General features: G+C 44.1%; 3 protein-coding genes across 3 annotated transcripts in view; all 3 read left to right on the top strand.

Annotated features, from left to right (window-relative positions):
- Window positions 1-13,943, top strand: part of LOC106657205 (glutamate receptor ionotropic, kainate 2-like) — a 40,079-nt gene that overhangs the window by 12,911 nt on the left and 13,225 nt on the right. Inside the window, exons 2-7 of the mRNA XM_023458992.1 lie at window positions 7,647-7,808; window positions 8,757-9,008; window positions 9,526-9,701; window positions 9,771-9,824; window positions 9,887-10,051; window positions 10,138-10,290. Of these exons, the coding sequence (XP_023314760.1) occupies window positions 7,647-7,808; window positions 8,757-9,008; window positions 9,526-9,701; window positions 9,771-9,824; window positions 9,887-10,051; window positions 10,138-10,290 (962 nt within the window). The remainder of the gene's footprint in view (window positions 1-7,646; window positions 7,809-8,756; window positions 9,009-9,525; window positions 9,702-9,770; window positions 9,825-9,886; window positions 10,052-10,137; window positions 10,291-13,943) is intronic.
- Window positions 4,508-5,280, top strand: LOC106657221. Its single transcript, XM_014378609.2, has one exon. The coding sequence runs from the start codon at window positions 4,669-4,671 to the stop codon at window positions 5,167-5,169; it is 501 nt and encodes a 166-aa protein (XP_014234095.1). The 5' UTR covers window positions 4,508-4,668; the 3' UTR covers window positions 5,170-5,280.
- Window positions 5,427-6,725, top strand: LOC106657222. Its single transcript, XM_014378610.2, has 3 exons — window positions 5,427-5,595; window positions 5,671-5,752; window positions 5,826-6,725. Exon 3 carries the CDS (start codon window positions 6,146-6,148, stop codon window positions 6,641-6,643), a length of 498 nt encoding a protein of 165 aa, XP_014234096.1. The 5' UTR covers window positions 5,427-5,595; window positions 5,671-5,752; window positions 5,826-6,145; the 3' UTR covers window positions 6,644-6,725.

Raw genomic sequence — 13,943 nt, 5'->3', positions numbered from 1 at the left:
CGGGGTGCTGCAAACTCGCTTGTCTGCCACTTCCTACAGGCATGAGTTATTTATGATGTTCCGGGCGACGACGACGACGACGGTGGCGGCAAGTAAACTCATCTTAGAAACGTACCTCGTGATAATTTCGCTAAAGATTAGAGACACGCAGAGATGCAGCGGCAGCGACGGTGAAAGCAGTAGCAGCGCGAAAAAAGTCACAGTAGTATACGCGCGCGAAGAAGAAATTCCTTGAGAGCTGCTAGAGAGCTTTCGTCGATTGCCACTCTTAAGATGCGAGCGCAGAGCGCGTAAAAAGGTATAAACCTGCGAGAGCGAGAGAGAGAGAGAGAAAGCGAAAAAAACTCTGGAGTGAGAGAGAGAGAGAGAGAGAGAGAGTGCGAGCGGATAATCTGGCGCGTGCCGAGGCAAAAATCCGGCTACACGACTCGTTTTTTCGGATAAGGGATTTAAGCGCTGCGCTGGCACACGTGTGTGCACCAGCTCACCCGGCGGCAATATAATATATAATGCGCCCAAGAGTATACTACCGAAAAATTATCCTATTCCTCCTATATAATGTTACATTAGCGCGTCATTGTCAGCATTTGTTTTTTCAAGCTCTTGTGATTAAATGAGTTAAAACATTTTCTTTAGCAGCGCAAGCTCGCCGCGCCAGCTCTTTCTTCCTCACATTTTTTTCATCAAGACTCGACTCTTTTTCAATGTATAGGGCCTTGGGCAAATCGACGCGAGAGAGAAAGAAAAAGCTGTACACGAGTTTTAGAAAAAGGTCTTTTCCAATTAGTACCAAAGAGAGAGAGAGTGAGTTAACTTCCTTCGAGACCATTGAACTTTACTCGAGGTACAGTTGCGCGCGCGCGCGCGAGCAGAGCTCTCATCTATTTTTTTATACGCTTGCAACAACAACAAAAAAAAAGGAAAAGAAGCAACTGCAAATTTTTCGAAAAAATAAAAGAGATCGTCGACGTTCGCGGATGAAGAGGCAGTCAGGCAGACAGGCAGGCAGTAAAAAACTTATGTGTAATCCCTCGTGTTGATTATCCACATTTTTGCCAGAGCTCAGAGTTGATTATTCATCGCTCGCTGCTGCGTGCTCTCTGCCCATGAGGGAGAGAGAGAGGATAGAGAGATAAAAAAAGCTCCTTCGGCATTCCGAGCATTTAGAGTGAGTAATTAAATTTTGCTGTAAAAAATCCCAGCTGCACCGGCCGCTGCTAACGATCGATTGGGCGGTACACATCGGGAATCGACGTTCCTTCTCCTGAGCTGATCTTCCGATGTATACGCGTGCAGTGTACGCACGCAATGAGAGGAAAAAAACAAATTGATGCCAGCCAGAGAGGAATAACACAGAGACACGATAAACATTCCTCTATACGAGCAGCAGCAGTAGCAGCTACCTTCAGGAGACACAAGCTAAAATAAATATTTAACGACTCTGCCTATATGCACACACACACACACACACACACACACACACACACAACGCAACGCAACGTCTCTTACGGCTCGGCGTTGGTTGTTGAGCTTTTCGCACACTCGACGCCGAGCTAGCTGCAGCCGTTTAAATCTCCGCACGCGCTATGTATTTATATATCTATACGCAATACTACGCGCGTATTGTATGCTTTTACACCCAGCCAAGAGAGAGAGAGAGAGAGAGACTCTATTTACTTGAGTACATAGAGTCTGCAGCCTGCAAAATTCTCTCTCCCTCCCGCTGTCGGACACAATAAATACGCGAAGCTGTGCGTTGTTGCGGGCATGTCGCGTGCGATTCCGTACAATAATAATATTATATGTAATAATATATAAAATCAGGGGGTTGCGGGCGCTGAGGGGATGAAACATTTTTTTAACGCACTTTTTATTTTTTGGATAACAACGTACGCGTCCCGGTTGGGGTATTAAAAATTTTGCACAAAGGCGCTTATTGTTCAGGCGTCTGTAAAATCCATTTTTATATAATAATCATAATAATAATGGGAGGTTCGGAGGTGTTATTTTGCTTGAATGAGTACGCTTATATATAGTTAGTATATACGTTGCTGTGCCAGCTAGCAGCAGCTCGTTTATACACGGTAAAACGGCGCGCACTGCTGCTGCTCCATCGGTATATAGCTTTTGACGCTCGACACACTTGAACAAAGAGTCCAAAATGCCAGTTTAATTTCATCCTCTTTCTCTGTGCTACATGCGCGCGAGCCTTTTGCCAGTCCTTGAAGTGTGCGTGCAGACACACACACACACAGAGTTATGGTGCGTACACGAATATGAGTTTGATTTTTTAGCATACATCGTTCGCGCTAAAATGTTTTCTAAATTACCTATATCTATAACGTACACGCATTCGGGAAGAGAAGAAAAGAAAAAAAAACGTATCTATCGCGCATAGCCAGCCAGTCCCGAGAATCGAGAGATAGCCATGCAAGCGCTACAAAAAGTCGCTTTCAACCTTATTATACGACGTAATTGATCGTCTCGTTATGTGCGTTATATACACAGCGAGTAGTAGTAGTAGTAGTGCTTGTGTATACCGTGGGCTTCGACGCTCGAGTAATTAAACGCTTTTAATTACTTCATCGTTCTTTCATATGCTCTCTCTTTCTCTCTCTCTCTCTCTCTCTGTCTCTCGGCCTCGTGGCGATACGGCGCGCACGACTATATTTGTACATTGCTTACTTTTTTGTGCACTGCAGCTCCCATGCCCGTACGAAGCCCACGTGTTTCATTTGAAAATTTCCCAACTATATACTGCACACTCGCAAGGCGCCGTTATTAGATAGAATACGCGAGCCAGGGGGGAAAACAATGTTTTTATGTTTGCGAATAATAAAAACTTTGCGTCCAATGGAGCTAAAAAAATTGCCACGCTCCGCGAGCGCTGTACGTAAATGCTGCTATCCGCAGGGGTTGCGGAGATATACAACGCGATCATCGTCGTCGCTCAAATGAGAGAAACAATATGACAGAGTAGCTATAGATACGTACGCTCAGTCAAACGGATAAAAACAGCCGCAGAGCCGCACGACGTGCTTGCGTAATAATCAATACACAAAGGCGCGCGCAATTAAAAGCTCAGCAACCGTAACGCGCGGCAGCATAGTGAATCCCAGGCAGCAGCGTGTTGTTTCGCGCATAAGCTTCATCATCCCCTTCCCCTTCCTCGCGCTATTATGACGATTGTCCTCTATATCCGTCACACAGAGCACATAATGGGCTCGCTGCTGCTGCTGCTGCTCGGCGCGGAAAGCTTCATTGCGATTTGTGCACGGGGGTATGGCGAGGGAAAATAACCCACCGACGACGACGACGACGACGAGCTTGCGCACATAGACGTGCAGCCAGCAGCAGCAGTGGAGCAGCAGCAGCGGTGGAGGCAGTAAAGCGGAAGCCGCGTAACTTTTGACACTCGGTTGATAATCTGCTTTTACTAAATGTTGAAAGCTCATAATTATGTGTATATACTTTTGCCCAATTAGGATGCAACGTACAACCCGATGTTCTTTATTGTTTGCGCGTGCCGTCGAAAAATTCACGCTATCCAGCTGGATTGTCAAGGCCAGCGGGCGAGGATATAACTATAAATAAGCTCGTGAAATACGTACAGATGCAGGATAAACATACGAATTAACAAAAAAAAAAGCTGAATAAATGTTTTTTTTTTTTTTTGAGCGCAAAAATGCATTATTATTCCCTACTTACTGATACGTTTACTCGATGATTCGTGCATTTACTGTTATACTGTCTAGTTTACAGAGCAATTTTTTATTATTTCGACCGAGCGAATATTTTGGAATTTCCCACGATTTCGCCGGGATGAAAAAATAAATAAAAATATTTCCTTTTTTATTCCGCGAACCTGTATTATATATACCATCCAACAACGTGTTATTTTTTGTCCGACAAAAACGTTCATTTCGACGTTTTTCGGGCCAGCAGCGGCACGCGACGATCCATATACGCACTACGCGAGGTGAACGTGCCCTTGATTATTCAGCATATATTTGCTTTTGACGCTCGCGAGCCTCGATTCGATGTATCTCGCGCGTGGTGCACGCCGTTATATGCGGGTGGATTCTTGATTACCTATAATGCTCGACGCGCCGAGTGCGTATATAATATATGGGAGCTGCGCTGCAACAACGTTTCGCGCGGCTATTTTTATTATACGCGCGTGCATATTGTGTATATTCCCCCGGGTCCGGTGTGCACTATACATACAATTTTTGCGGTTTCGTTTTAATGATGCGATGCTTGTCGGCCCCTTGGGGGAAAAGCTGCGAAACGATGAATCATCGTCAAGTACATATGCGTTTGGAAAAGAGGTATTGATGAAAATATACGAACGACTAAAAATGGTCGGTTTTTTTTTGGAAACGTCGACAATAGATTTCGTTGCGGAAGCCACGATATATATAATAACAACGTCGACGATGGAATCGAATCATGGGAATACATGGGAATTTAAAAGGCGTCAACAACGCGTGTGTATACACACGGAAATAGCTCTCAAAGTAAATATAACGTTAAATCGCCGCGGCTCGTGTGCCGCACGCAAATATAAGAAAACCGTGCCTCGCAGCTCGTCAGTATACCACGTCGACTCGGCAAGTATATATATATTCGCACGAAGATCAGCGAGAAAATTGCGCGTGTAACATCATGTCCTACCCTTGCTCGTATTACCATCCGTGGCGCACCCAGCACGAGGTGCAGACGCTGCACCGCTGGCTCAAGGTGGACCACCTGGTCAAGCTGCTAGTCGAGGCGCGCCAGATCGACTTCTACCAGCACCCCGAGCGCAAGAAGATCCTCGGCAAGCTGCGCGACCTGAACGGCGATCGGCGATTCGAACGCGAGGTGCGCTTCCCCCAGACGTATCTGGTGAACGCGACGGAGGGCAAGTGCGCCGACCTGCTCGATCAGATGCGCGAGGCGCTGCAGCACAACGACCCGCGCCACTCCAGGCCGGCCTACACGCAGTCGGTCAAGGCGCTGCTGGAGATACTGTCGTCGCTGGGCAAGGAGGACTTCGATCCCGAGGCGCACAACATCCACGACAGGGCCAGCTTCGAGAAGAAGTACTCGATGACTTGGGAAGTTCCTAAAACACCTATTTTTCTTAAAATGTCTCCTTCTCCTAAAGTAGATGCTGCTTCGTAATACATTTATGATTATTGTATATTATTGTACATTAAATTTCGTCGCTGTAAGTTTTTGAATAGTTGATGAAGTATATTCGATCAAATAAACTTTATCATCAAATTTAACGAACGTTTTGAATTATTGTTTCTTGGGGGGCTGAAAAAAATTTCCCTACTCTTGCCAGCCGATAAATACTACATAATATACATACTTACTCGAAGAGAAAAGCACATCTGAATGACGGTCACGCTTCTGAGCTCGTGTTGTGTCGAAGTCACTTTCTGCTGCCGGCTTTTGTTTATTTCGCAAGTGTGATGCACGAGTGAAATTTCACAGTACAGCGATCGGTATCACAATTATCAAATTCAAGTAGGAGTTGTTCGAAGTAACGTTCGTCGCAGTAACTTCATTTTAAAGTGCAATTGCGTTACAATAATTTGACACGTAAGCACGTGTAATATGTTTTCGTACGCAAACGATTCGAGCCCCTAACCTATGCGATATTTCTTCTAATTGCAGTCATGGTAAATATATACTCACAGAATACGTAAAAAGGAGTGTACCAAGACTTTCATTCTATTGGTTCCAGAATCAAGCAAACGTAAGAATATCATGTTTATTATAAGATAATTTCAAGGATCTAACCTCTCTTTTCGATCTTTCATTTTTCACAGCCATTGTACGTCGTGCTCAAAAACCCGTGTGTAGGGAAAGCGATACTTGAGGCTTACGAAATACATTGTTTTCTCCAACAACAAAAAACACAATAAATAAACTGTCGAGGCTCATTATCAGTAACATACAAAATATAACATAACACAAATTCTCTGACGTATGTGATATACAAAAATAAGAAAACTATCTTGTAGCTCGTTTACGAACGTTTACGAATTGTTGTGTCGGCGTATGAAGTAAACTTGACGAATATTTGCACGAAGATTACTGAAAAAAACAAGTTTTATCGTCGGCACTATTATCATATTATATCGACAATATGAGCGGCTCTCGCTACGAGCCGTGGCACGCGCGGCACAGGGTGCAGTCGCTCCACCTCTGGTGCAATCCGGAGCACCTCGTGCAGCGTCTGGTCAAAGCACGCACGATAAATTTCTACATCAAACAGGAGCGTCGATCGGTCTACTTGAGCCTGGGATGCGTGACATTCGATGTGAATAAGCGCTTCCCCGACCGCACAACGCTGGTCAACACGTCCGAGGGTCGCTGCGCCGAGCTGCTCGACCAGATTCACCACTCTCTAAATGTCGTCGACGCTCTACTGGAGGACTACGCGATCGCGCATCAAGCTGCGAAGGAGTACATGCAAGCGGTGCACAGTCTGTTGAGTATACTGTCGTCGTTGGGCAACAAGGATTTCGATCCCGAGGCGTACAACATCCACGACAGGGCCAGCTTCGAGAAGAAGTACTCGTTGACCTGGGTAGAGAAACCGCCGACCACGCCAGTCGAGCCCAATTTAAGTTTAAACTGGTAGTCGAATCATTGTATGACCTTTAATGAAGTAAAATTTCGCTTTGTTACACATTCATAATTATTGTTATTACATTATTATTAAATTTCGTCGTTATAAAGTTGCGCAATTTTTGGATAGTTGATGAAGTAAATGACGTTAAATAAATTCATCAAATTTCCTCGAAAGTTTGAAATTATTTTTTTTTACCCTGTATTTTATATCCTGCCCGATCGTGCTTACGAGATCGGTGGAAAATTCGGGGGGTAGGAGGGTTTAAAAAAAAATAATTGCACTGCTCTTGCCAGGCGATAAATACTATCACACGCATACCTATATATCGATAATGTTCATCTCTCTGCGTACGCTACGTTGCGCGCGGCGCAGAGGGCAGCGAGAGGAGAGGCAGAGAGAGCAATTGTTCCATCGGTGACATATCCCACCACGAATATAATTCATTTTCCGTCGAGAGCCAATTATTCGAATCTAATTTAAACTCTGCGCAGGGCAGGGCAGGGCTGGCCAGCAGAGCCATGGTAGGAGAAAGATAGAGAGCGAGAGATATAGAGCTCTGCGTGGAGGATGGCGACTTTGGCCAGTACCTACCTACCTACCTCGCGATGCTTCATACCTAATATAAAGTCATTAATTCACACGGTCCGAAGGAGGAGGCTACAGAGCCAGGGAGTGAGAGGAAGGGATGTGAACTTTACGTGCGCACGGCAGTTCACAGTCAATATAAACTTTATTATAAAGCTTGTCCGTTGCTCTCTCTCGCTCTGCAGCACGTAGCTGCAGCGTCGTCGTCGTACTTGGCTAATTTTATCACGCTTTGCGCGAGCTGCGAGCGTAAATACTGTCTTGTGTGTCAACTTGATGCCGTGCGGCATCGCACACGTATACACAATAATAATTTATACACACACACAGAAATCTTGAACATATTTCAGGATATACGCGTCTAAATTTGGCATACATTTATAATACGCTGTATTCTTTTTTCATGCGAACTTCGTCGCTACACCAGGTGCGATATTCACCGAGGACCAGAAGGACAGCCCGTCGGAGCTGGCGTTCAAATACGCCGTCTACAAAATCAACAAGGAGAGAATGATATTGCCCAACACCACTGTGGTATACGATATCCAGTACGTGCCTAAAGACGATTCGTTTCGAACGTCGAAAAAAGGTTGGTTGCCTCTTGCTTCTTTTACTCAACCGAGACACCCACACGTCGTTTATGCACTTATGATCGCTACCTGTGTGTACCCTCCCTATGCTAGGCTGCTACATAAAAAAGCGAAAAAAAAATTGAGAAGGGAAAGAGCCGAGTTCAACGCTCGGGCTTCGCTGTATACACACGTGTGTGGCGCGCCTAAAAGGCCCAAGATAAAGCATGCACGGGCTCTCGAACGCGCGGGTCTATTTCAATCTGATAATGCCCTTCTTTCTCTCCGCGCGCTCTCTTCTATGTATACCTCCGGCTCCTCGTCGCTGCAGCTGTATTTATACATTGTACAACCTCGGGAGGGGGCGAGCTGCTGAAATAAGGTTAAAATTGCAGTTTCGCGCTAGACAATACTATAAGCTAGCTATAGCTAGCTACAGCAGCAGTAGCTCTTCAACTGAAATACCATTACTTTCACGAAAGGGGGGAGAGGGTGGAGCGCGGGTCGTGACTTTCAACATTTTCCAGACGCGCGAGAGAGAGAGCAAATTTAATGTAATGCCGACGTAAAATTAAAGAAATTTAATCTCATAGACGAAGAGAACGAGAGCGAGAGTTTGTGAATCGAGCAAAAAAAAATAAAAGTAGAAAAAGAAAACGAAAGAACGAAAATCGGGACTTTTTCAAAGTCGAAACATTATTATTCGAGCTTGCGCGAGCTCAGTACTGACGCGATCGCCGGAGAAAACGATCTCGCGCTGAGGTACCCCCCAGGGAAAACTTTACCGTCGTCGGTGCGCGCACCGACTCTGGTACATACCCAACGCAACATCAATTCTTTCTTTTCTCTCTCTTTTTTCGATCGATTGCTCTTTGTCTCTTTCTCTCGGATTTCGGCAGCGAGAGATCTATTCAAAGCCAAAGTAAAGAAGAGAAAAAAGTAAAATGTTTTTACTTCTGTTGTTGCAGCTTGCAAGCAGCTGTCGCGCTCGGTCCAGGCCATCTTCGGGCCGACGGACTCGCTGCTCGGGCCGCACATCCAGAGCATCTGCGAGGCCCTGGACGTGCCGCACATCGAGGCCCGCCTCGACTTCGAGCCGAGCTTCAAGGAGTTCAGTATTAATCTTTATCCCGCCCAGGATCATCTCAATCGAGCTTTCAAGGACCTTATGACTTTTTTGAACTGGACCAAGGTTGCCATTATTTACGAGGAGGATTTTGGTGAGTCGCCTATTATACAGCGCCTGACGATCGATCCAACTCCGTACACGGAAGCGCGGCGGATCGCTGATTTTCGCGCGCTACAGCTACTACGCGCGGTCGGAGCTCCGTATAGCCATCTCCGTAAGATTATTATGGTTATACGCGGCCGCGAAGGAAAACAATAAACGGATAAGATTGAACGAAAACGGAAGTGACGCGCGGGAGGACGAGTTCGTACAACTTGGCTCGTTTCAACTTTTCTTTTATCCGCAGAGAGAGAGCTGCTAGATGTACCCTCTGGGTCCCGTCCTCGCTATTCATTCCATCTATCATCCCTCGGCTATGTGCGCTACGTCGATGCGCGTCCCAGGCTCTTAAAAAGATCATGGTTTTCTTTGTCATTTTCTTCCGCGCGCGACAATCTACTTCCCCCGATAGAATAATACATTATCTTATACATCTCTTCTTCGGGACGAATGTTCAGCTCTAGCTCTTCTCATCGTATTTATCATCTTTTCTCGTCAATTTGACGCAGGTTTGTTCAAACTGCAAGACTTAGTGAAATCGCCGCCTTCGCCGAAAACGGAGATGTTCATTCGCCAGGCTGGTCCCGGCACCTATAGACAAGTACTAAAGGAGATTCGTCACAAGGAGATTTACAAACTAATCATCGACACCGATCCTAGATTTATGCAACAATTCTTTAGAGCGGCAAGTTGATAATATAATAATTATTTTTGTTGCAATGTCGTTGAATAATCGTTTTTGTCCCCTCCGCAGATATTACAATTACAAATGAACGATTACCGATACCACTACATGTTCACGACTTTCGTGAGTATTTGATTATATTGTGATCCAATAGAATAAGTAATTAATTAATTGTCATCGCGCAGGACTTGGAAACGTTCGACTTGGAGGACTTCAAGTACAACAGTGTAAATATGACGGCGTTTCGACTGGTCGACTCGGAGGCGCCCACGGTGATCGAGGCGTTGCGCCACATGGAACGATTCCAGCCGGTCGGCCACTCGATACTCAACAAATCCGGCATCATCCAAGTACGTGCGAAGATCCATGACATTTATATCAATTACAATAACTCGAAAAAGTAAAATGTTCACTTCCTCTCTCGATTCATGCACAGGCTGAGCCAGCCCTCATGTACGACAGCGTGGCGGTGTTCGTGCACGGCCTCGCCGCATTGGATCGCAGTCACGTGCTACGACCCGCCAATCTGTCCTGCGAGCGCGAGGAGCCCTGGGACGACGGTCTATCGCTTTACAATTACATCAATTCCGTAAGTATATACCGTATGTATAGTACTCGCAGTAACCCAAGTACCTGTACCGCTGCAGTTGTCGATTATAATATTGGCCACCCACCTGCCCGTCCGTCCGTCGTCATCATCGTCTATGTACACGCATTTCTGTACTAGCACACTACTACGAGTACGTTTATATATACGAGGGGCGCGCCAAGTTAATTTGTCGCCGCGCCGCGCCCAACTCCTAATGACGAAATGCGCCATTTGCATAACAATGCCACACAACGACTACTACGACGACTGTCTCTGGCCCTGTATATATGTATCTCGAATATGTGTGCCACAATTAATGACAAACTCCCGCGCGCGTGCAGATACACGTGCTTAACGAAGCCTCTTTGCGGGATACGGTTGCGCCGTCATTACTTCGATGCAGCTTCGCGAATCGTCGTTACATTTTCAATTGCAGCTGGCGCTGTAACTTGAAGTGCAAGCCACCGCCGCAGCAGCCCGCAAATACATATAACCCAGCGGTAAATCGAGGCACATATAATATATATCGATAATGTGTCTGCGCGCGCCTACATATTATTTACTTCACGCGGGTGTATCACGTGCTACTTTTAACGATCGAGATTTTCGTACGTAAATTACATACATTAGTTACAACAAAAATGAAGAGAGAAGAAGTTGCCACCGAAGGACACACCACGCGCGGCGCGCGCAAAACTAAATTAGCCGAGCTCGTCGCGTGTACCATGCAAAGCTCACGTGAAAATTCCCGCAGCAGCAGCAGCAGCTACGCGTATAATCAAGAGCACGGCTGTGCGACGTTCATTATATGCTAGCCATATAAACGCGTACGCGTATAAGTGTCTCGCTAGCTCGCTAGTCCGAAAAAAATGAAAAAAAAAATAAATAAAAGAATAAAAAAGAAAGAAATATGTTTCAACTCGCATGTCAACGCTTGGGCCGGTGTGTGTGTATAACGCGTACGCGAGTTCTTAAAAATCTTTTGCATCTCTTTAGCAATTTAATTTCGAGGAGAGTGAGAACGCCAGTCGTGCGTGGATTCCACCACGCGTGCTCCGCGCTATATATGACCTCTGAATGCTGCCGCTGCTGCTACACGTGTATTAATATACATGCATAATTTTTCATTTGCATACATTAACGCACCGAATATGTACGCGCGCGGGCTAAAGCTCGTCGCTCGCGTAGAGTAGTATATTTTGGCTCTTGCGCGTTTACTACTACTACCACCGCTACGGAGGTAGGCGGGCAGCGACGCTACACTATGATTCAAAGATATATTCCGTTGATTTACTTATGTGAAAAAAGAAACGAAAGAAAGAGAAAGGACATAGCGTCGCGCAAATAGAGTTTAAAATCGAATAATATGGCCTTTTGCGCGATCGTCGTCGCAAGCTCTGCTACGTGACATTGCGGTGGTGGATTAGAAAAAGTGCCACCTCTACGCAAGCTCTCATTCGCCACTCGGGTTATAATTCTAAAACAACTGTGAGATCGTTTGCTAATTTTTAAGAAATTTAGAAAACTTTCTTGGGTTTAAATTAAATTAATAAAAGGCTCCACGTTGGTTTTTTTAGATAAAATATGTTTTTATTATCGATCGTGTCTCATGCATAAAAAATAATCCGTCTCTCAGCCAATTTTTCAATATATTTCCCTAGCTCATGTTCGATAAATTCAGGGTTGCTTATCATTAAAAGCTCATCAAGAGCTAAGGCAAGCAAGTAGCCGAAAAAGGTTCGAGTAATACACAATCATTTCAATTTTTTTTTTTTTAATTTTAAAAACACATCTTTATAAGTATCTATATACTTATTTACAATTGTTAATCATCATTTCTTCTCCCATTTGTCTCAAGCTAAATCCTTACTACCTTCATGGACTACTTTTTGGTGCTTAAGCAAATTCACTTTTTGTCCAAATTCTTTCTCGCACTTGTCGCATGCATAATCTTTGCAACCATCGTGTACTGTCTTTTGATGGAGAAGCAAATACTGCTTGGATGCAAATTTTTTTTCGCACTTGTCACATGAGTAATCTTTCCGACCTTCGTGGACTGTCTTTTGATGTCTAATCAATTTTGATTTTTCTCCAAATTGTTGCTGGCACGGTTCACATGGGTAATCTTTTCGTCCTTCATGGACTATACTTTGGTGCCGAAACAAATGTGATTTTTTTTTAAATATTTGCTCACACTTGACGCATGCATAATCTTTGCGACCATCGTGTACTGTCTTTTGATGGAGAAGCAAATACTGCTTGGATGCAAATTTTTTTTCGCACTTGTCACATGAGTAATCTTTCCGACCTTCGTGGACTGCCTTTTGATGCCCAAGCAAATTTGATTTTCGCCCAAATTTTTTTTTACATCTGTCACATGCGAAATCTTTGCGACCTTCATGTATTGTTTTTTGGTGCAAAAGCAAATTCGATTTTTGTCCGAATTTTATTTCGCACTTGTCACATGTGAAATTCTTCTGATCTTCGTGAACGGTCTTTTGGTGTCTGATCAATTGCCATTTTAGTCCAAATTTTTTTTCACATTTGTCACATGTGTAATCCTTGCGACCTTCGTGTACTATCTTCTGGTGTTTTATTAAATTACTTCTAACCCCAAACTTTTTGTCGCATTTGTCACATGCATAATCTATGCGACCTTCGTGTACTGTCTTTTGGTGGCAGAGTAAATGGTTTTTTTGTCCAAATTTTTTCTCGCACCTGTCGCATGTAAAATCTTTCTGACCTTCATGTACTGTCCTCAGGTGGAAAAGCAAGTGATGTTTGTATCCGAATTCCTTCTTACATTTTTCGCATGTGTAATCTTTCCGACCTTCGTGTACTGTTTTTATGTGCACAAGCAAATGCGATTTGTATCCAAATTTCTTATCGCACTTTTCGCATGTGAAATCTTTATGACCTTCATGTACTGTCCTTTGGTGGAAAATCAAGTGATGTTTGTATCCGAATTCCTTCTCACATTCATCGCATACGAAATCTTTCCGACCTTGGTGGACCGCTTTTTGGTGGTAGAGCAAACATGCTCTATGTGTAAATTTCTTCTCACAATTGTCACATGCATAATCTTTGCAACTTCCCTGTGCTGTGTTTTGATGCCAAGTTAGACTCGATTTTTGTCCAAACATCTTCTCACATTTGTCACATACATGATCTTTACGACCCTCGTGGATTGTTTTCATATGCACGAGCAAATTTTGTCTTTTTCCGAATCTCTTGGCGCACTTTTCACATAAGTAATCTTTTAAAACGTCATGGAATATTTTTTTGTGCTTAAGTAAAGTCAATTTATTTTCAAATTTCCTCTCGCACTTGTTGCATGAGTAATCTTCACGATTTTTGTGTACTGATATTTGATGTCTACTCAAATGACTTCGGAATGCAAATTTCTTATTGCACTTGTCACATGCAAAGTCTTTTGGTTCATTGTGAATTTCATCTCGGTGTGTTATCATGCTTGATTTTAGTGTAAATGCCACCTGGCAATTTTTGTCGTCTGAAACGGCAATGTCGTGTTCACTTGAATTATTTTTCGAGACATTTGCTTCAGATTTCTTCTCACTTTTATCCATTTTGGTGTATGAATTTAGCAATAGTTCCATCTATTTAGTACCACGAAAATTGAATCAGTAAAATTT

This window comes from Trichogramma pretiosum, unplaced genomic scaffold, assembly GCF_000599845.2.
Source record: "Trichogramma pretiosum strain Unisexual culture from Peru unplaced genomic scaffold, Tpre_2.0 scaffold66, whole genome shotgun sequence".
Classification (NCBI taxonomy): domain Eukaryota; kingdom Metazoa; phylum Arthropoda; class Insecta; order Hymenoptera; family Trichogrammatidae; genus Trichogramma; species Trichogramma pretiosum.
This window is presented reverse-complemented; position numbering and strand designations above follow the sequence as displayed.